The sequence below is a fragment of the Alligator mississippiensis genome, chromosome 8, assembly GCF_030867095.1.
Source record: "Alligator mississippiensis isolate rAllMis1 chromosome 8, rAllMis1, whole genome shotgun sequence".
In the NCBI taxonomy this organism is placed as follows: Eukaryota; Metazoa; Chordata; order Crocodylia; family Alligatoridae; genus Alligator; species Alligator mississippiensis.
This window is the reverse complement of record NC_081831.1, coordinates 62,733,480-62,756,265: the sequence shown is the minus strand read 5'-3', so window position 1 is coordinate 62,756,265 and position 22,786 is coordinate 62,733,480. Positions and strand designations below refer to the sequence as shown.

General features: G+C 50.8%; 1 protein-coding gene across 1 annotated transcript in view; it reads right to left on the bottom strand.

Annotated features, from left to right (window-relative positions):
• The window catches only part of LOC109283285 (mucin-2-like), a 43,646-nt gene extending 23,427 nt beyond the window's left edge, over window positions 1–20,219 (bottom strand). Inside the window, exons 1-6 of the mRNA XM_059732775.1 lie at window positions 20,051–20,219; window positions 7,692–7,775; window positions 5,992–6,075; window positions 4,208–4,291; window positions 2,425–2,508; window positions 642–725 (exon numbers count right to left, since the gene is read on the bottom strand). Of these exons, the coding sequence (XP_059588758.1) occupies window positions 642–725; window positions 2,425–2,508; window positions 4,208–4,291; window positions 5,992–6,075; window positions 7,692–7,775; window positions 20,051–20,105 (475 nt within the window). The 5' untranslated portion in view covers window positions 20,106–20,219. The remainder of the gene's footprint in view (window positions 1–641; window positions 726–2,424; window positions 2,509–4,207; window positions 4,292–5,991; window positions 6,076–7,691; window positions 7,776–20,050) is intronic.
• Between the last annotated feature and the right edge of the window lie 2,567 nt (window positions 20,220–22,786).

Below are 22,786 nucleotides of genomic sequence, written 5' to 3'. Positions count from 1 at the left end.
AACTTCTCGGCTATTAGGCTCTTTTCATCCCTAGCCTGTCAGCCTGCAGCAGGCCTCATGCTATTTATAGTCAGGTGCAGTTGGGTGCAGGGCCCGGCCTCAGTCTGAGGTGCTAGGACTCAAGGACATTGTCCCATTACTGCACAGGCCCCTGCAACAGACCCTGGAGAGACAGTGCTGCTCACTTAACTGACAGGGTTACCAACCCGTCTGCCCTAGTAGCTTTGAAGGTGCTCCGAGTGCGTGCTGGGGTGGTTCTGATAACACCTGTCTTGTGGCTCGCGTTTACGGCTGCAAAGCAACCAGGGGACTTAAACCTAGAATTTATCCAGGACCAATTGGCCCATCCTCTCCTGACACTCCTGCATCCCAGGATCCATGCCTTACCACAATGCTCTCAGGCACAAACAGTACAAATTGTGGGCCCTCTGGTTATGCTGGCCACGATTTTCAGCCCTCGGACTCTATACTGCCAGCAATCCTGTATGCCCTTGGCAACATTTGAAATTTTATCTTCGATGATTGTGACCTCAAGATCCAAACATACTTCTCATTTACCAGATGCTTTTCATCCTCACATTGTGAGCTTACCCTCGCCTTGTCATCCCACCCAGGCAGTTGTAATCCCTGCTCATCCCTACCTCCAGCTTTTGGAGAAGTGGCTATGGTTGTATGGGGTACCGTGGGATCAGGCCTGAGGGTTGTGGTCGTGGAGTCTATGAGACCTAGAAGAGAAGGATCCATGCATTTTTAGCAGCTCCTACTTCTTTAAAGACATAACAGGTTACAGGTCAGGGAAATGAAAAGCCTGCTCGGGGAATATGTAAATGGCCCGTAACGTCATGAACCCAGACACAGAAAAGGCAAGGGCTGGGTCTTGGGTAGATCCAGCTCTACAGCAAGAGCCCAAGCCAGCTTCCCTTTTAACTGACCACAAGTCAGGGTTGCACTAAAAGACGTGGGCTGGCGGTGGGAAGGGGCTTGCCATTCTGTGGCCCTGCTGTGCACGGGCACAGAGTGAAGATGCGGAAATATGCAGGGCCAAAAGTGTCTCCCAGCAAGAGCCCACAAGCAGGCAACAACATGACACTTCCGTGTTGACTGTTAGTCCCTCAGTCTTCTCCATTTATCTATAGCCCTGTTGTTTTTTCCCGACGCTTCCAGCGTATCTTAATCATCAAACATCGTGCTCAGCTCTGCGAGTTCAAGCATCAGTCACATGTCTCTAAGAGCAGAGAAGCTGGAGGCCACCTAAGCTTCCCACTTGCTGCCACTCAAAGCTGGAGAGGAGCTGCACTCACTTCACCTCTCCCACTGGGCCTCCCTCCCCTCCCCTTTGGGTGTTTCACTTCAGGAAGCAGCACCACAAGGCTACCCACACTACAATCTGCCCCAAGCCATAGGAGCTACAGGAGCAGGATTCACGGGCCTCCAGAACTTCAGGCCAACTCTATGCAGCTCAGCAAAACCATGACTCCCCTAGGTAGGACCCTGTTGGGTGTTCGGAGAGCTCTCTCTCAGAAAGCGGTGGCAGCTGGAGTCACAGACAGCTGCAAAGGTCACTTCCTGCAGACTACCTGCCCCACGAACCAGATGCCCAGCTGTCACAGGGGACTTATCCCAGTCCCCTCTTCAACTACATTCCCTCCCATGCATCATTCATGAACAGGCACTTCCTCTCCAGCCTGCACACTGCTTCCTAGGCAGCCCTCAGCAGTCCAACGTGCCTTTGAGGCTCTCCAAACTCGTGTCTTCCATGACTGTGAAGTCAGGACCCAAACCAAACTTCTCGGCTATTAGGCTCTTTTCATCCCTAGCCTGTCAGCCTGCAGCAGGCCTCATGCTATTTATAGTCAGGTGCAGTTGGGTGCAGGGCCCGGCCTCAGTCTGAGGTGCTAGGACTCAAGGACATTGTCCCATTACTGCACAGGCCCCTGCAACAGACCCTGGAGAGACAGTGCTGCTCACTTAACTGACAGGGTTACCAACCCGTCTGCCCTAGTAGCTTTGAAGGTGCTCCGAGTGCGTGCTGGGGTGGTTCTGATAACACCTGTCTTGTGGCTCGCGTTTACGGCTGCAAAGCAACCAGGGGACTTAAACCTAGAATTTATCCAGGACCAATTGGCCCATCCTCTCCTGACACTCCTGCATCCCAGGATCCATGCCTTACCACAATGCTCTCAGGCACAAACAGTACAAATTGTGGGCCCTCTGGTTATGCTGGCCACGGTTTTCAGCCCTCGGACTCTACACTGCCAGCAATCCTGTATGCCCTTGGCAACATTTGAAATTTTATCTTCGATGATTGTGACCTCAAGATCCAAACATACTTCTCATTTACCAGATGCTTTTCATCCTCACATTGTGAGCTTACCCTCGCCTTGTCATCCCACCCAGGCAGTTGTAATCCCTGCTCATCCCTACCTCCAGCTTTTGGAGAAGTGGCTATGGTTGTATGGGGTACCGTGGGATCAGGCCTGAGGGTTGTGGTCGTGGAGTCTATGAGACCTAGAAGAGAAGGATCCATGCATTTTTAGCAGCTCCTACTTCTTTAAAGACATAACAGGTTACAGGTCAGGGAAATGAAAAGCCTGCTCGGGGAATATGTAAATGGCCCGTAACGTCATGAACCCAGACACAGAAAAGGCAAGGGCTGGGTCTTGGGTAGATCCAGCTCTACAGCAAGAGCCCAAGCCAGCTTCCCTTTTAACTGACCACAAGTCAGGGTTGCACTAAAAGACGTGGGCTGGCGGTGGGAAGGGGCTTGCCATTCTGTGGCCCTGCTGTGCACGGGCACAGAGTGAAGATGCGGAAATATGCAGGGCCAAAAGTGTCTCCCAGCAAGAGCCCACAAGCAGGCAACAACATGACACTTCCGTGTTGACTGTTAGTCCCTCAGTCTTCTCCATTTATCTATAGCCCTGTTGTTTTTTCCCGACGCTTCCAGCGTATCTTAATCATCAAACATCGTGCTCAGCTCTGCGAGTTCAAGCATCAGTCACATGTCTCTAAGAGCAGAGAAGCTGGAGGCCACCTAAGCTTCCCACTTGCTGCCACTCAAAGCTGGAGAGGAGCTGCACTCACTTCACCTCTCCCACTGGGCCTCCCTCCCCTCCCCTTTGGGTGTTTCACTTCAGGAAGCAGCACCACAAGGCTACCCACACTACAATCTGCCCCAAGCCATAGGAGCTACAGGAGCAGGATTCACGGGCCTCCAGAACTTCAGGCCAACTCTATGCAGCTCAGCAAAACCATGACTCCCCTAGGTAGGACCCTGTTGGGTGTTCGGAGAGCTCTCTCTCAGAAAGCGGTGGCAGCTGGAGTCACAGACAGCTGCAAAGGTCACTTCCTGCAGACTACCTGCCCCACGAACCAGATGCCCAGCTGTCACAGGGGACTTATCCCAGTCCCCTCTTCAACTACATTCCCTCCCATGCATCATTCATGAACAGGCACTTCCTCTCCAGCCTGCACACTGCTTCCTAGGCAGCCCTCAGCAGTCCAACGTGCCTTTGAGGCTCTCCAAACTCGTGTCTTCCATGACTGTGAAGTCAGGACCCAAACCAAACTTCTCGGCTATTAGGCTCTTTTCATCCCTAGCCTGTCAGCCTGCAGCAGGCCTCATGCTATTTATAGTCAGGTGCAGTTGGGTGCAGGGCCCGGCCTCAGTCTGAGGTGCTAGGACTCAAGGACATTGTCCCATTACTGCACAGGCCCCTGCAACAGACCCTGGAGAGACAGTGCTGCTCACTTAACTGACAGGGTTACCAACCCGTCTGCCCTAGTAGCTTTGAAGGTGCTCCGAGTGCGTGCTGGGGTGGTTCTGATAACACCTGTCTTGTGGCTCGCGTTTACGGCTGCAAAGCAACCAGGGGACTTAAACCTAGAATTTATCCAGGACCAATTGGCCCATCCTCTCCTGACACTCCTGCATCCCAGGATCCATGCCTTACCACAATGCTCTCAGGCACAAACAGTACAAATTGTGGGCCCTCTGGTTATGCTGGCCACGATTTTCAGCCCTCGGACTCTATACTGCCAGCAATCCTGTATGCCCTTGGCAACATTTGAAATTTTATCTTCGATGATTGTGACCTCAAGATCCAAACATACTTCTCATTTACCAGATGCTTTTCATCCTCACATTGTGAGCTTACCCTCGCCTTGTCATCCCACCCAGGCAGTTGTAATCCCTGCTCATCCCTACCTCCAGCTTTTGGAGAAGTGGCTATGGTTGTATGGGGTACCGTGGGATCAGGCCTGAGGGTTGTGGTCGTGGAGTCTATGAGACCTAGAAGAGAAGGATCCATGCATTTTTAGCAGCTCCTACTTCTTTAAAGACATAACAGGTTACAGGTCAGGGAAATGAAAAGCCTGCTCGGGGAATATGTAAATGGCCCGTAACGTCATGAACCCAGACACAGAAAAGGCAAGGGCTGGGTCTTGGGTAGATCCAGCTCTACAGCAAGAGCCCAAGCCAGCTTCCCTTTTAACTGACCACAAGTCAGGGTTGCACTAAAAGACGTGGGCTGGCGGTGGGAAGGGGCTTGCCATTCTGTGGCCCTGCTGTGCACGGGCACAGAGTGAAGATGCGGAAATATGCAGGGCCAAAAGTGTCTCCCAGCAAGAGCCCACAAGCAGGCAACAACATGACACTTCCGTGTTGACTGTTAGTCCCTCAGTCTTCTCCATTTATCTATAGCCCTGTTGTTTTTTCCCGACGCTTCCAGCGTATCTTAATCATCAAACATCGTGCTCAGCTCTGCGAGTTCAAGCATCAGTCACATGTCTCTAAGAGCAGAGAAGCTGGAGGCCACCTAAGCTTCCCACTTGCTGCCACTCAAAGCTGGAGAGGAGCTGCACTCACTTCACCTCTCCCACTGGGCCTCCCTCCCCTCCCCTTTGGGTGTTTCACTTCAGGAAGCAGCACCACAAGGCTACCCACACTACAATCTGCCCCAAGCCATAGGAGCTACAGGAGCAGGATTCACGGGCCTCCAGAACTTCAGGCCAACTCTATGCAGCTCAGCAAAACCATGACTCCCCTAGGTAGGACCCTGTTGGGTGTTCGGAGAGCTCTCTCTCAGAAAGCGGTGGCAGCTGGAGTCACAGACAGCTGCAAAGGTCACTTCCTGCAGACTACCTGCCCCACGAACCAGATGCCCAGCTGTCACAGGGGACTTATCCCAGTCCCCTCTTCAACTACATTCCCTCCCATGCATCATTCATGAACAGGCACTTCCTCTCCAGCCTGCACACTGCTTCCTAGGCAGCCCTCAGCAGTCCAACGTGCCTTTGAGGCTCTCCAAACTCGTGTCTTCCATGACTGTGAAGTCAGGACCCAAACCAAACTTCTCGGCTATTAGGCTCTTTTCATCCCTAGCCTGTCAGCCTGCAGCAGGCCTCATGCTATTTATAGTCAGGTGCAGTTGGGTGCAGGGCCCGGCCTCAGTCTGAGGTGCTAGGACTCAAGGACATTGTCCCATTACTGCACAGGCCCCTGCAACAGACCCTGGAGAGACAGTGCTGCTCACTTAACTGACAGGGTTACCAACCCGTCTGCCCTAGTAGCTTTGAAGGTGCTCCGAGTGCGTGCTGGGGTGGTTCTGATAACACCTGTCTTGTGGCTCGCGTTTACGGCTGCAAAGCAACCAGGGGACTTAAACCTAGAATTTATCCAGGACCAATTGGCCCATCCTCTCCTGACACTCCTGCATCCCAGGATCCATGCCTTACCACAATGCTCTCAGGCACAAACAGTACAAATTGTGGGCCCTCTGGTTATGCTGGCCACGGTTTTCAGCCCTCGGACTCTACACTGCCAGCAATCCTGTATGCCCTTGGCAACATTTGAAATTTTATCTTCGATGATTGTGACCTCAAGATCCAAACCATACTTCTCATTTACCAGACGCTTTTCATCCTCACATTGTGAGCTTACCCTCGCCTTGTCATCCCACCCAGGCAGTTGTAATCCCTGCTCATCCCTACCTCCAGCTTTTGGAGTAGTGGCTATGGTTGTATCGGGTACCGTGGGATCAGTCCTGAGGGTTGTGGTCGTGGAGTCTATGAGACCTAGAAGAGAAGGATCCATGCATTTTTAGCAGCTCCTACTTCTTTAAAGACATAACAGGTTACAAGTCAGGGAAATGAAAAGTCTGCTCGGGGAATATGTAAATGGCCTGTAACGTCATGAACCCAGACACAGAAAAGGCAAGGGCTGGGTCTTGGGTAGATCCAGCTCTACAGCAAGAGCCCAAGCCAGCTTCCCTTTTAACTGACCACAAGTCAGGGTTGCACTAAAAGACGTGGGCTGGCGGTGGGAAGGGGCTTGCCATTCTGTGGCCCTGCTGTGCACGGGCACAGAGTGAAGATGCGGAAATATGCAGGGCCAAAAGTGTCTCCCAGCAAGAGCCCACAAGCAGGCAACAACATGACACTTCCGTGTTGACTGTTAGTCCCTCAGTCTTCTCCATTTATCTATATTTATCTCTAAGAGCAGAGAAGCTGGAGGCCACCTAAGCTTCCCACTTGCTGCCACTCAAAGCTGGAGAGGAGCTGCACTCACTTCACCTCTCCCACTGGGCCTCCCTCCCCTCCCCTTTGGGTGTTTCACTTCAGGAAGCAGCACCACAAGGCTACCCACACTACAATCTGCCCCAAGCCATAGGAGCTACAGGAGCAGGATTCACGGGCCTCCAGAACTTCAGGCCAACTCTATGCAGCTCAGCAAAACCATGACTCCCCTAGGTAGGACCCTGTTGGGTGTTCGGAGAGCTCTCTCTCAGAAAGCGGTGGCAGCTGGAGTCACAGACAGCTGCAAAGGTCACTTCCTGCAGACTACCTGCCCCACGAACCAGATGCCCAGCTGTCACAGGGGACTTATCCCAGTCCCCTCTTCAACTACATTCCCTCCCATGCATCATTCATGAACAGGCACTTCCTCTCCAGCCTGCACACTGCTTCCTAGGCAGCCCTCAGCAGTCCAACGTGCCTTTGAGGCTCTCCAAACTCGTGTCTTCCATGACTGTGAAGTCAGGACCCAAACCAAACTTCTCGGCTATTAGGCTCTTTTCATCCCTAGCCTGTCAGCCTGCAGCAGGCCTCATGCTATTTATAGTCAGGTGCAGTTGGGTGCAGGGCCCGGCCTCAGTCTGAGGTGCTAGGACTCAAGGACATTGTCCCATTACTGCACAGGCCCCTGCAACAGACCCTGGAGAGACAGTGCTGCTCACTTAACTGACAGGGTTACCAACCCGTCTGCCCTAGTAGCTTTGAAGGTGCTCCGAGTGCGTGCTGGGGTGGTTCTGATAACACCTGTCTTGTGGCTCGCGTTTACGGCTGCAAAGCAACCAGGGGACTTAAACCTAGAATTTATCCAGGACCAATTGGCCCATCCTCTCCTGACACTCCTGCATCCCAGGATCCATGCCTTACCACAATGCTCTCAGGCACAAACAGTACAAATTGTGGGCCCTCTGGTTATGCTGGCCACGATTTTCAGCCCTCGGACTCTATACTGCCAGCAATCCTGTATGCCCTTGGCAACATTTGAAATTTTATCTTCGATGATTGTGACCTCAAGATCCAAACATACTTCTCATTTACCAGATGCTTTTCATCCTCACATTGTGAGCTTACCCTCGCCTTGTCATCCCACCCAGGCAGTTGTAATCCCTGCTCATCCCTACCTCCAGCTTTTGGAGAAGTGGCTATGGTTGTATGGGGTACCGTGGGATCAGGCCTGAGGGTTGTGGTCGTGGAGTCTATGAGACCTAGAAGAGAAGGATCCATGCATTTTTAGCAGCTCCTACTTCTTTAAAGACATAACAGGTTACAGGTCAGGGAAATGAAAAGCCTGCTCGGGGAATATGTAAATGGCCCGTAACGTCATGAACCCAGACACAGAAAAGGCAAGGGCTGGGTCTTGGGTAGATCCAGCTCTACAGCAAGAGCCCAAGCCAGCTTCCCTTTTAACTGACCACAAGTCAGGGTTGCACTAAAAGACGTGGGCTGGCGGTGGGAAGGGGCTTGCCATTCTGTGGCCCTGCTGTGCACGGGCACAGAGTGAAGATGCGGAAATATGCAGGGCCAAAAGTGTCTCCCAGCAAGAGCCCACAAGCAGGCAACAACATGACACTTCCGTGTTGACTGTTAGTCCCTCAGTCTTCTCCATTTATCTATATTTATCTCTAAGAGCAGAGAAGCTGGAGGCCACCTAAGCTTCCCACTTGCTGCCACTCAAAGCTGGAGAGGAGCTGCACTCACTTCACCTCTCCCACTGGGCCTCCCTCCCCTCCCCTTTGGGTGTTTCACTTCAGGAAGCAGCACCACAAGGCTACCCACACTACAATCTGCCCCAAGCCATAGGAGCTACAGGAGCAGGATTCACGGGCCTCCAGAACTTCAGGCCAACTCTATGCAGCTCAGCAAAACCATGACTCCCCTAGGTAGGACCCTGTTGGGTGTTCGGAGAGCTCTCTCTCAGAAAGCGGTGGCAGCTGGAGTCACAGACAGCTGCAAAGGTCACTTCCTGCAGACTACCTGCCCCACGAACCAGATGCCCAGCTGTTACAGGGGACTTATCACAGTCCCGCCTTGAAGTCCTTTTCCTCTGGTGCATCGTCCACAACCAACCATGGTGAATATAGTATTTCCCTTCTAGCCTGCAGCCTGCTTCTCAGTCAGTCCTCAGCATTTCAATGCGACCTTTGATGTCTTCAAACTCGTCCCAGGTCCCAGCACTTGGGGGAAAAAATACCCCTGGCTCAGCTGGTTCTGCTGGGTAGGGGGAACGCCCCACTGCTCCTCACTGCCCCATGCTGCATGGGGGGGCTCTGTTTGAGCCCCTGAAACCCCTTTCCTGCTTCCCCAGTCCTCTCATGGTTGCCCTGCACAAGCCCGTTCTGGCTCTTTAAGGAAAAAAAATCCCTGAAGATACCTCAGGTCTCAGTGCTCCTCCTGACGGGTTTGATCCCTGCTGCCCCGCGCCACGTGGTGGGCTCTGCAGGAGCCCCCAAATCCATGATGGTGCACAAGGAACTGGGGCTTTTTGTCTTGTTTTTTTTTGTTTCTTAAAGGGCCAGAACCCCTGTAGGCAGGGCAGCCCTGGGGGGGGCCGGTGGAGCAGGGGGTGGGTCGAGGATCTTGTGCAGAGCCGCCCATGGAGTGTGGGGCAGATGGAGGCAGTGAGGATCGCCCCACACCCAGCAGCACCTGGTGAGCACCAGGGCTTTTTTTTAAAGTACTGAGCTGGGGCAGGCAGTACAGCGAGGGGTGGGCTCTGGGAGTGGGCGTGGGTTGGGGAGGCTGGGAAAGCGAGCAGGGGTCAGGGGGCTGGCAGGGGTCCCCTCCATTGTCCCCTTCCCCCTCTCCGAGCCCCCCTTTCCTGCCCCTAGGACTTACACACTCAGAGTGGCTATCCCTGCTGCAGCCACTGAGGAATGCCTGAATCATTGAAGCTCTCCAAATATTTGCCAAAGATTTGGAGAGCTTCAAATTAATTCGGACCTTTAAATTGATCCTCTGATTTGATTCGGAATCGGAGATTTGGTTACTGAATTGGGCGAAATCTCCTCCAAATCAAATCACCACCTAAAGCTTCATGCAGCCCTACCTGCCAGGCAATTTCATCCAATTAGGCACCCAGCAATTAATTGTACCCCACCCAGCCTGTGCACCCTCCTATTTGGGAGGGCTCCAGCCCCAGCCGGGGTGTTCAACTTCTTGATGGGGCCACTGCTGCCATTGCTGCAGCTGCCAGGGGACCTGCTCAATTTCCCCAGCCACCAGCGCCTCCTCCTCGTGTCACTGCTGCACTACTTGCTCCAGGCACCAGGTAGCAAAGCTGCGGCTGGGTGGGAGCATGGGGCTGGTAGCAGCCTATAGCCTGAGGCATGCACTCAGCAGGGTGGTGGAAATATGGAGTTCAGGTGGGCAGGGTGTGGGTATGGGTGTGTAAGGTTTGTGCGGTGTGAGGTGTGGGGACCCCTCACATGCTCACCCCCTATGGATCACAGTGCCCATTGGAGTTTGTAACAGCTGCAGCAGGAGGCAGGGCCCAGGAGTGCTCATGGCTCTCACAGATGCCCACCTCTATTGTGCGGGGCTCACATGAAGCTCCCCAGATTCATGTACCAGGTGGGGGGAAGCCCTGAGTGATGGAGCTGGCGTCCTGGCTTCATCCTCTGCCACCATGTGCAGCTCATGGGACACCATTGGAAGTGACAGGGAGTTGTGGTGGCTGTGCCTGTGCAGGCCACAAGCACCTTGAGGGCCCGCTGCTTTCTGCAGCTGCTGCCGGCAGGGGCTGTGCACTGTGGCAGGGATATGTGGGGGGGTCTCCACACTCTCCCACCCTCCCTCACACCCCACAACCCTCCCCACACACACCTACCACCCACAAAATACCCTATACCCCCCCACACAGCCACACCCCCTCACAAACTTTACACATGCACCCACTCACCCATGTACACAACCCATACCCCACCATACATACACACCCACACATCACACCCCACACACCCCACCACATACAATAGTTAAGACTTCATTTTTGAACTATTATGTAAACATCTCTCTCTATACTACACAACCACACATAAATCAGTTCATAAAATATTTTGTGAACTAAAATTGAAATACATTCTAGTAGGTGTTTGATTTTTAGTATATGATTTGTTTTTTTCTGGTTCCAAGATGGTAAACCCTCCCCTAAAAGGAGTACTTCCAGGGTTAAGAGCAGGGTGGCAAAGGACAGGGGCTAGAGGGCAGGGCTTCCAGTCCCAAGATGGCTACCAGGGGGTGGGGCACCTGTCAAGGAGTGGGGCTACCACTGCAGCCCACAGCAGCTCACCAAAACTCATTAAGTGGCTCTCCAGCCAAAATAATTGCCTACCCCTGTCTTGGAGAGTATAGGTGGAGCAATGCTGTATCCCAGCATCTCCAGATACTTCCTATCAAAACATTAGGTCACTGGACACACATTAAGATAGCTTCAAAGGCTATCCTAAGTAGCACTGCGTTCTAGCAGTCCCAGAGTTGGGTGGGTGGCCATAGCCATATAGGAGGCAGAAGAGGGTGGACTAATGGGGCTGAGCCCCACCAAACACAGGGCAGCGGTAGGGCCACAAGGCAGCCCAAGCAAGGGCTTCCAGCAACTGCAGCAGGGGTGAGGAGGGAGTGGGGCTGGGGCTTGGGCTGGGGCTCGGGCTGGGGCTGAGGGGGGCAGGTGCTGCACAGCCAGTGGGGCACGGGACTGAGCCATGAATGACTTGTCCAGGGGGCACAGCTCCTGCTGCTATACGCACCCCAGGAGTCATGGGGGTGTGTACCTGGGATCTGTGTGGGGCAAGGCAGGCTGCCACTGTGGGCTGGGGCCAAGGTTGTGTTGGCCTTTTCCTGGGGATGGCTGGGAGTGGGGTGGGGCAGGCACAGGAGTCCCGGGGGCTCTGCTTCAGGCCCCCCTGAGCAGTGTGGGGCCAGGGCTGGAGCTCGTGCGGGGAGGCAGCTGGGGTTAGCGCGGGGCAGGGGGTGGAGGATTCATTTGCGCAGGGGGTGCAGGCACTGGGCAACGACCCCAAGCCCAGGGGAAGGGGTAGCTGCATGGTCACAGCGGGCCCCAGCCCTGATCCCGATCCCAATCCCAATCCCGGGCCAAACTCGGCTTCACTCCCTCCAAATCCCTGCCTGGTCCCAGAACCACTCCCTCCCCCCACCATGGTCCTTTACCCTCTCCCCACCCCTTCACCCACAGACTTTCCTGCTGGGAGGGAGCGCTGCAACATGCTTAGCTCCCCCACCCTCCCCAATTTCTCCTTCTGCCTATGTAAAGGCATATCCCCAGAGCTTTGGACTGGACCCTGCACTGTCACAGACATGAAATTCATTCCCTAAATTATTTCCTCCTAATTGGGTGTGTCTACAGGAGACCAGTTAGTGCACTATAGAGCTAATTACTGTGCAGTTAGCATCCATGTCCACACGTGCAGACACTTATTGCACAGTAATTGGCTCTAATTGCAAGTATATTTGCTACCTACGAGTGCAAATAGCAAATTTACTCGTGATTAGTAACTGCATAGTAGTGCATGTGTAGACAACAGATCAGGAGCAAATGTGCACTGGTTAGCCAGGCAGCAGAGGGCAGGAGATTACTTCCTACCCTGGGAGTTGCCTGCTGCCAGGGTGGACTCTGCCACCAGAGACCAGGAGGGACAATGTTCCCCTGCACCAGTAGCAGGGAGCTCCCAGCCACCTCTCTGCAATCACAGAGTCAGGGCTGAGAGATCCTATTCTCCCAGACCAAGTCCCATGGTAGTATGGCCAGGGCTGGGAGATCCTTTTCCCACAGCCTGAGCCCCATGGTTGCAGGACCTGGGCCAGGAGATCCTCATCTCCCAGCTTGAGCCCTGCACTCATGGGGCCAGCGCTGGGAGATCCTTATATCCTAGCTCCAGCTCTGCGGTCATGGGACCAATGCTGGAAGACAGGGATCTCCAGCTTCAGGCCCATGACCTCTGAGTTGGTGCTGGGATATGAATCTCCTAGCCTGGGTCCTGTAAGCTTGAAGCTTAGGCTGGGTGCCGGCCCTACAACCACAGTGCTGACCCTGGCAGATAAGGATCTCCCACTCTGGCCTTGTGATCATGGAGTGGGGGCTGGGAGCTCCCTCCTGCCAGGGCAAAGGGACCTTGTTTCCATCCAGGCTCTGGCAGCAGGCAGCTCCTGGGGACAGAGAGCAACGTCACAGCCCTGCCAAGAGACAGCTGTTTGCTGGCCCCTGGGCTAGCACTCAGGAGGAACCTAGAGCTCCCCCTGGCTGCCACAGGGGCCACTTGCAGGACCTCAGGGAGCGGGACCAGTCCGCTAGGGCTGTGCGAGGCTTGGGCAGAGCTTCGGATCCTGAGGAGCTTCGGACGCTTCGGGGTCCAAGACAGCACGTCCGGGTCGAAGCGCTGCCTCGATCGGCTTCCCGAAGAGCTTCGGAGCCGCCTCGGAGATCCGGCCATAGGGTATAATGGGGAAACAATAACATATCTCTAACTTTGTTGTTTTTTGTCCGATGTGGATGACATTTTCAGGGATGGCAGACTCTGCAGAGAGCATAAAGCCTGCCAAGTTTCAACACGATCGGTATTGGGGTTTTGGGCACCTGCACCCCAAATTATTGAAAGCAAAACTCTGTCACGTCTATGTGTTACAACACAGGGGGGTCAAAACCGCAGGGCTGGTAGCTCTTACCGAGGCCACAAAGCCTGCCATGTTTCAAGGAGATCGGTGCAGGGGTTTGGGGGGGAATTGCGCCTCAAGCTGTGGACAAGCAAAACTCGTGCCATGGGTGCTGTGGGACTGACTGTCTATCCTGGGGCAGGGAGGGGAGACACTGCTGCAGGCCTGGCTGCTAAGGTGCTGTGTTACCAGATACCAATCACTCATGATTCACTCAGGGACCAGGGACTCAGGGACTGGCTCAATACACAGGAACTAGCTACTTCATAACGACTTAACGAGCATCAATTAGCACCTACAAAACCAGGCTAAGGAGAGCAAAGACCCAATAAAAGCAATCACAGTCTTGGCACCAGTTTTGTCCATCAGCAGCTAGGGGTGCAGTGCCCCAGAGCCCCCCTGCACCGATCTCCTCGACAGCTGGCAGGTGTCACAGCAGGGGCCACCATCCCTGCAGCTGGCACCCCGCTGCGCCTTAACACGCAGTGTCACCCATGGCACCAGTTTTGCTTGTTCACATCTTGAGGCGCAGTTCCCCCCCAAACCCCTGCGTTGATCTCCTTGAAACTTGGTAGGATTTGTGGCCTCAGTAAGAGCTACCATCCTGGCAGTTTTGACCCCAATGTGGTGTAACACATTGACATGACATGAATTTGGCTTTCAAAAATTTGCGAATTTCAAAATATCCCAAACCCCTGCACCTATCTTCTTGAAGCTTTGCAGGTTTCATGCTCTCAGCAGTGGCTACCATCTCTGCAAGTTTCACCCAAATCAGACAGAAAACAACAAAGTTATAGATATTCCATTGATTCTCCCAGTATACCCTATGGCCGGATCTCCGAGGCAGCTACAAAGCTTTGGAGCCACTTTGGCCAGGTTGGGGCAGAAACCTGGTCCAGAGCTCCAGATTGGATCATGGCCATCCGAAGTGGCTGGATCCAAAGCTGGATCGGATCACTGCCACCTCACACAGGCCTACAGTCTGCTGCTAAGAACAACAAATCTACTCCCTTATCCCTACATGTGTAGACATGTGCCCTGGAGAGTTTACTCTTGAGTAGTTTAGTCTAGAGTAAACTGCTCCCAGATTATTTGCACATGTAGACAAGCCCATTTGGAAGAAGACAGAACTTGTGCAATAAAGAAGAGCCCTGAGACTCCATAAAACGCTGCCCCTAACCCTGTGGATGTGGCGAGTCAGAGTGAAAGAAATAGTCCTCTATTTTTTCTGTGCAGCCAGCTCTCTTACTAAATACCACATCTCATTCACAAGGCATTTAAGTTTTACCGCTATATTTACCTTTAACAACTCGAAGTGTAGTTGTCACCTCCTTTGTTGTCAGGCTGTCATCCTGGGCTCTCCAGGTGACTTCGCAAGTGTAGCGCCCGCTGTCTGGGATTTCAAGATTCTTAATCTGGAGGGAAACATTGCCTAGGATTTCTTTTTGGATGGTGACCCTGCCTCTATACCGAGTTAGCGAAGTGTGGTCACCATTGAGATCTCTTTGAATGACAGCGACGCGGGTCTGATCACGCTCCATGGTCCAAATGACTGTTTTCTGATTTAAGTCGTCTGAGGGTACATAGATGCATGGTAAGATAGTAGAACTCTTCCACACTCCTTCAATCTCATGGGTGCCAGTCAGGTCCAGGATGGCTGCAGGGAGCAAGAGGCAAGGGGTGGAAATAAAATCACGGTGATGAGAATATCATCAACGCCAAAGGATGCCGAAAGCACCATCAGGTGAAGCCCACCAAGCCACCAGCACTGTCAGACAAGCAGCTTAAAAGACGCCACATCTTTTAGTGGCATAGACTAGGAAATGACAAATATAATTGAAGGAAGCTAGGAGGAAAGCATCTGGAGCAGTGCAGAAGAGTCAAGATATGACAGGATGTACACTGCATGGAAGAACTCTGCAGCATGTTCAGGACAACTGGCACTGTGACCTCTTCAGCCAGCCCAAGTTAAACAAGACCAGACTAAGGAAAACATATCAGTCACACTGGGAACTAATGGACAATGACATGCTCTTTGCCTCTTGAACCCAAGAAGCAGGGAAGTTTTGTGAATGTTGCATTATTCTTCCTGACTGTATTTTAAGGAACCTATAGGTTCCCCACCTCCCCACCCCCATCTTCTTTTTCATAAAGTTAACTACAACCTTTAAAGGCCCCTTTACATCCTTTCTTCTGGAAGAGACGTTGCCTGGGATTTCTTTTTCATAGATTTCATAGATTTCATAGACATTAGGGCTGGAAGGGACCTCAGAAGATCATCGAGTCCAGCCCCCCGCCCAAAGGGCAGGAAGTCAGCTGGGGTCATAGGATCCCAGCAAGATAAGCTTCCAGTTTCTTCTTGAAGGTGTTCAATGAAGGCACTTGAACCACCTCCGGCGGCAGGCTGTTCCAGACCTTGGGGGCTCGGACAGTAAAGAAATTCTACCTTATGTCCAGCCTGAAACGATCTTGTAGTAGTTTGTGACCATTCAACCTCGTCATCACTTGGGGCGCTCTGGTGAACAAACGTTCCCCCAGATACTGGTAGTCACCTCTGATAAACTTGTAGGTGGCCATCAGATCACCCCTGAGCCTGCGCTTTTCCAGGCTAAAGAGCCCCAGGGCTCTCAGCCTGTCATCGTAGGATCTGCTTCCCTGACCTCTGATCATGTGCATGGCTCTTCTCTGGACTCTCTCAAGCTTCTCCACATCCTTTTTGAATTGTGGAGCCCAAAATTGGACGCAGTACTCCAGCTGCAGCCTCACTAAGGCCGAGTACAGGGGGAGAATGACGTCCCGGGATTTACTTGAGAAGCATCTATGGATGCAAGCCAGCATTTTGGTCGCTTTACTAGCCGCAGCATCGTATTGCAGGCTCATGTTCATCTTGTGGTCAATGATGACCCCCAAGTCTCTTTCTTCCATAGTGCTAGCCAACATAGCACTGCCGAGCCTATAAGGATGCTGCGGGTTTTTCTTCCCAAGGTGGAGAACCTTGCATTTATCGGCGTTGAACACCATCAGATTCTCGTCCACCCACTTGCTGAGCCTGTCCAGGTCAGCCTGGATCATCCGCCTGTCTTCTGGTGTGGATGCTTTGCCCCAAAGTTTGGTGTCATCGGCGAACTTGGCCAGTCCGCTTCTGACTCCAGTGTCCACATCATTAATGAAGATGTTGAACAGTATGGGTCCAAAGACAGAGCCCTGGGGGACCCCACTGGTCACAGGACACCACGATGAGTAACTTCCATCAATTACTACCCTCTGGGTCCGACCCCGGAGCCAATTTTCCAGCCAGTGGATCGTGGAGGACCCAAGGTGACAATTGGCCAGTTTCTCCAAGAGACGATCATGGGACACCAGATCGAAGGCTTTTTTGAAGTCAAGATATATGACATCAATCTCATCTCCCTTGTCCAGGTGATAGGTCACCTGGTCGTAGAAGGAAATGAGATTGGTCAAGCAAGACCTACCCGCAACAAACCCGTGCTGGCTATCCCTTAAGATGTTGGCGTTGGCCAGTCCATTAAGGATGGCCTCCTTAATAAACTTTTCTAAGATCTTCCCCGGGGTAGAAGTCAGGCTGATGGGCCTATAGTTAGCCGGATCCACTTTCCTCCCTTTCTTGAAGATAGGCACCACATTGGCCTTCTTCCAGTCTTCGGGCACTACACCAGAGTGCCAAGACTTTTCAAAGATCCACGCTAGAGGCTGGGCTATGATGCTCGCCAGCTCCTTGAGTACCCTGGGGTGAAGATTGTCAGGGCCGGCTGACTTGAAGGTATCCAGCTTCTCAAGATGTTCCTTCATGAAGTCAGCATTAATGGAGGGCAGGGGATCACTCTCACCCGGACTTCCCGACCCTGTAGCGGGCATGGGCGTCCTATGGGACTGATGAAAGACTGACGCAAAGTACCTATTTAATAGGTTGGCTTTTTCCTGGGTGTCAGTTGTCAGTTGCCCCATCTGGTTCAGCAGGGGTCCAACGTTGCCCCTGCTTTTCCTCTGGCTCCCCACATATCTGAAAAAGGACTTTTTATTGTCCTTGATGCTCAAAGCTAGCTGGAGTTCAGTTGCAGCTTTGGCTTTCCTCGTCAGCTCCCTACAGGACCGGACCAGTGCAGAATAATCCTCCTTGGAGGTGACTCCCATCCTCCATCCTTTGTAGGCCTTTCTTTTTAGCCTCAGGAGGTCTGCTAGGTCCCTGGAGAGCCAGGGGGGCTGCTGTGCCCTCTTGCTGCCTTTCCTCCGAGATGGAATAGACTTAGTTTGTGCATTGAGGATCGCTCCCTTGAGGAGCAACCACTCTTCTTGAACTCCCCTCTCTCCGTGGTCATGGTCCCTTAGAGCCTCACTGATAAGCCTCCTGAGCTTGTCAAAGTCGGCTTTCCTGAAGTCAAGGACTTCCGTGTTGCTGACTGACTTGCCAGCTTTTCGGCGGATGGTGAAGGTGATCAGCTCGTGGTCGCTGTCACCCAGCTTCCCATCGATCACTAGGTCGCCGACTAGGTCCTCCCCAGTAGCCAGCACCAGGTCAAGCAGCGCTTTGCCTCTCGTTGGCCCATAGACTTCTTGAGTCAGGTAGAGGTCATCCACGCACGATGACCCTGTCTCTATACTGAGTTAGTGGAGTGTGGTCACCAGTGAGATTTCTTTGAATAACAGTGACATGGGTCTGATCACGCTCCATGGTCCAAACGACTGTTTTCTGATTTAAGTCGTCTGAGGGTACATAGATGCATGGTAAGATAGTGGAACTCTTCCACACTCCTTCAATCGCATGGGTGCCAGTCAGGTCCAGGATGGCTGCAGGGAGCAAGAGGCAAGGGGTGGAAATAAAATCACAGTGGTGAGAATAGCATCAACAACACCAAAGGAAGCTGAAAGCACTGCTAGGTGAAATCTGCCAAGCCACCAGCACAGTCAGTCATCCTTGACAACCAGCTTAAAGGACGCCCCATCTTTTAGTGACATGGACTATGAGATGACAAATATAATTGAAGGAAGCTAGAAGAAAAGCATCTGTAGCAGTGCAGAAGTGTTGGGATATGACAGGACTCACACTGCATGGAAGAACTCTTCAGCATGTTCAGCACAACTGATGCTGTGACCTCCTCAGGCAGCCCACGTTAAACACGATCAGACTAAGGAAAACAGATCAGTCGCACTCACAACTGATGAACAATAACATGCTTTTTGTCTCTTGAACCTGAGAGGCAGGAACATTTTTATGAATGTTGCATTGTTCTTTCTGGCTATATTTTAAAGAATCTATAGGTTCCCACCCTACCCATCTTCTTTTTCATAAAATCAGCTAGAACCTTTACAAACCCCTTTACTTCCTTTCTTCTGGAAAGACATCCCTTTGATTACATAAAGCAGATTTAACATTGATCGGTAGTTACAATAATGAATTAATAACTAATTATAAAAACAATTTTTTCAATCAATTTTTTTTTGGCTGAAGGTTCTGACTGAAAACCCTAGAGACCTCATTCATCAGCAGGGAAAGTCTGACACAATAATGTCTTAATATATCTGTCAGCTTTAATGTAGCGGAATCTGCAGGCTCTCTTTTAAGTAGGAGAGCAGGGAGGATATTCAATATCAGGTAGAGTCGAAGAGTTTGGTTTGTGATGTGAAAACTTTCCTCATTTATTAAGTGGCTTCTAACTAGATGGGCACTGCTCTAATCCCCTATTTATTTTTATCTACTTGCTCTAATTGGCCAGCATAGCTGTTTTAAATGTTGCTTTTCTGCCTTTTTCAAAAGCTTCATATTGCAGGAAGAGGCTACAGGAAGGAAAGGCTGGTGAAGAAACACATACAAAGCTAGTTGTTCTGTTAAACTTGACCGTAAAACTCTTGTTGTCTTGTACTCTGTGGATGCAAAATTTTGTAGGACACATACTTGCAGTGTTTGGCCACATTGTTTGGATATACTTTCAGAAGGACACAGAATTCTTCTTTTTTGCTCGTTCTAAGCTGCTATACATTGCTACTTGGTACTGTAAACAGCTGTTACACAGAGCTCTTGCTGTGGGAACTTTTTGTCTTGACAGGCATCACACCTGTAAAAGTTTTAAATAGGGATTTGGCAATATATTTAACAAAGTGTCTGTTTAAATTATTTTTAGTTATATGGATCTTCAAGATTTGGTAGTCAATCAGCAAAAGGGAATTTCCAGTTGAATTAATGACTCAAAGAAATGAGTTGTAGATAACTTATCCTTTGACCTAGACAAGTGAACATGTTGCAATGGGCAGCTCATAGAACAGCTCATAATAAATGGAATATAATTAGAATTAAAGAAATCAGAATCTGGCCCACTGCAAGTTATGTGGATAGTTGTAACTAGCACTGCAGTTACAACTGTGCATCCCCACATTTCTGAAAAATGGCTAAAATCCAAAAGAATGAACATATTCCAGTGTTGGAATAAACATGGAATTGGACGCCAAAAGGCCAGAGCAGAAATTCCCCAAGTAGGCTGAATAGTCTAGCTTTGTTCTAATGGATTACATTATCTCTGACCAGCTGCTCCATACTGTGCGGCTTGTTACAGTTTCAAAAACATCTCTTTGCTCTATCTGAGGTGATCAGAATAAACTGTAACACCAACTGTATTTTCCTCTAGAGATGCAATGCTGCTTCTTTCTACATCCTTTGTATCTGAAGTGTAACCAAGCCAGTTACATGCCAATGACATACAAAAGGCACCCTTTCCTACAGTGTATGTTTAAATCCTTGCGCTAGGAACATGGCCATATACTCAAACTGATAAGCATTTTGTCTTCACCTACCCAAGTTACTCACCATTGCAGAGGAGGAAGGAGTTCACCAGCACTACCGCACACACTACCTTTTCCATTCCTTCCAGTACTGTGGTTACTTCTCTCCTGCCCTCCGCCTAGTAAAAAAGACCTCCTTTTCCAGGCTCAATGGGCAACTCAGCAAAACTTCCGCTTCTTCACTCGTTATATTATCAGCTAGGATCCAGGGCTGCCTCTGCTGAACTTTTGATAGGTTGCCACCAACCTCCTGGAACAGGCACCCAAGGCTGTGTTCTGCTGCTTTATCCAGTTTCTATTTTGAAACTTTCCCCTTCCCACTCTGTGAAACAAGTCTGCATTTGAAAAACAGACCCAGAATTATCACAATTCCCTTAAGCAGGAGCAAGAATGAGAGAAGTGATTATTTTTAACCTGTGCCAAAGTGTAAGCAGATTGTCCCTTGACGACATTTGACCTTCTTACTCGGTCACCATTGTTCTCCTCTTCTCTTGTCCGCCATGCCTTGGTGTTATAACAATAAGAAAGGAGGGAGGTAAAATGTTATCAATAATCAATGATGTCGTTTTAGATTTCATAGATTTTAGGCTCAATATATACTTCTGTGGTCCCATCAGGCTTTGGAACAATTACTAACAGACTCTGCCATGGGCTGGGAGACTCTTCAATAATTCCTTTCTTAGCTATCTCTTCTAACTCATTTTTGACTGGCCCATATAAATGTCTTGGCATCCACCTCCAGCGCTCCTGCGCTAAACAACCTGGAGGCATCACTATTCTGTATTCTATCCTTTGGGCCTTCCCTGCTTTGTCAGTAAACACATCTTCAATATCTCTTATCAACAGTCACACTTGACCCCTTTGAACCTCCATAAGCTGCTCGCCAATAACTGGGGTGTTGACTTCCCTCTTCATACTATATCTCCCCCTAGCCAGTCCAATTTCAAGGTCACAGGAGTTGGAGTCATCAGCCACCCTTCTGGCTCCACCCAATTTTTTAGCACGTTAACATGGTATACTTGCACCCTTTTCTTACACCCTTATTGTTTGATTTATAATTTACAGGACCCACTTTCTGGACCACCTTAAATGGGCCTTGCTACCTAATTTACTAGTATTGTCGGGTAAGAGCACCAAGACCTGGTCACCCACATCAAACCCCCGCTCCTTTGTCTGCCTATCATAATGTTCCTTCTGCCTTCCTTGACTTCATTCCAGGTTGTCCCTGGCATGCTGTTGCACCTATTCTAAATGGTATCATAACTTTGTCATGGTCCTTGCACACGCACCGGTTCCAACTCCCTCCAGCCCTCACATACTATATCTAAGAGTCCTGTAGGGCGGTGCTCATATACCAGCTCAAATGGGGGGCATCCTATTGAGGCCTGTGGGACCTCCTGTATAGCAAACAAAAGGAGAGGCAGGCATAACTCCCATTTCCTAGGGTCACTCTGGATGCAGGTCCTAATCATATTCTTTCGGGTATGATTATAAAGTTCCACCAAGCCGTACGTCTGTGGGTGGTATATGAAAGTTCACAACTGCTTAATCTTTAGCATTTCACAAACACCCTTCAGCACACCAGACATAACAGTTGTATCTTGGTCTGTTAAAAGCTCCTGGAGAATGCCCACCTCAGAAATCCATTTGACTAATCCCTCCACTATTCTGCGGCCAGTTACTGACCCCAGAGAAATCACATCAGGATATCTAGTGGCATAGTGCAGAATAACCAACACAAATTGATATCCCATGGTGCTTTTCAGAAAAGGCCCTGCAACATCCAAAGCCATTCTGTCAAAAGGCCTTTGGACAATTAGCATAGGTATTAACGGTACCTGACAAAGGACAGTGTCTGTGGGCAGATGACATGCTGGGCACACTTGGCTTCTGCCAAGTGTTCTACCTGCTTACATATACCAGGCCAGCATACCCACTGTTTTAAACAGTCTTCCATTTTATCTCTACCTAGATGTCCCCCCATCAGAGCATATGTGCAGCGTGCAGTAAGGCCTACCTTTATTTCTGTGGTACTAGTACCTGTGCGACCTACATCCCTTCAATTCACTATCATTTTATATGATACAAAATGCCATCTCTTACCTCAAAATGTGGAGAGGTAGTCATCAGCTCCAGGCATAGGACCTCTGCATCTTGGTTTGCTATTCCAGAGTCATAAGCATGGTGAAAGGTGGGTTCCCTGGCTTGCTCATCCCAGAACCGTCCCTCTCCAACCACATCACAGAGATCAAGGTCCTCTGTTTCAGGGTTGGGCTTCTCCCCAGCCAAGCCTTCCTTGTGAGTTCCTTTATTAGTTGTGTCACCATCATGTGCCATCTTCTGACCCAAGGCTGGACCTAATACCTCATGAAAACCAAGCCAATCATACCCCAGAAGCAAGGGACATAGTAACTTCTGAGCCAGCCCCACTGCTATCTCTTCCATTTAGCCCATTACTGCTAGCCTTAGTTGTTGCCTGTGATAGGTATAAGTAGCACCATGCATGCATACCATCCCAGCTATGGTATCTTTTTCCCCCTGCTGTGGGGGCACCAACTCAGCTTTTATCATAGCCTGGGTGCACCCAGAGTCCACCATGCTAGGTATGATCAGGGACCTAAGTCTTGTGTTCACCATTGGTCTTGGTACCTTGGTTGGTTCTAGTTGCTGACCAAAACTGTAGCCCATCTCTTCCTTATGGGGACTCTCTGGGGTTCTGTTGTTCTGGTGATGGCGGGACTCTTCTCATGGGCATCCCTTC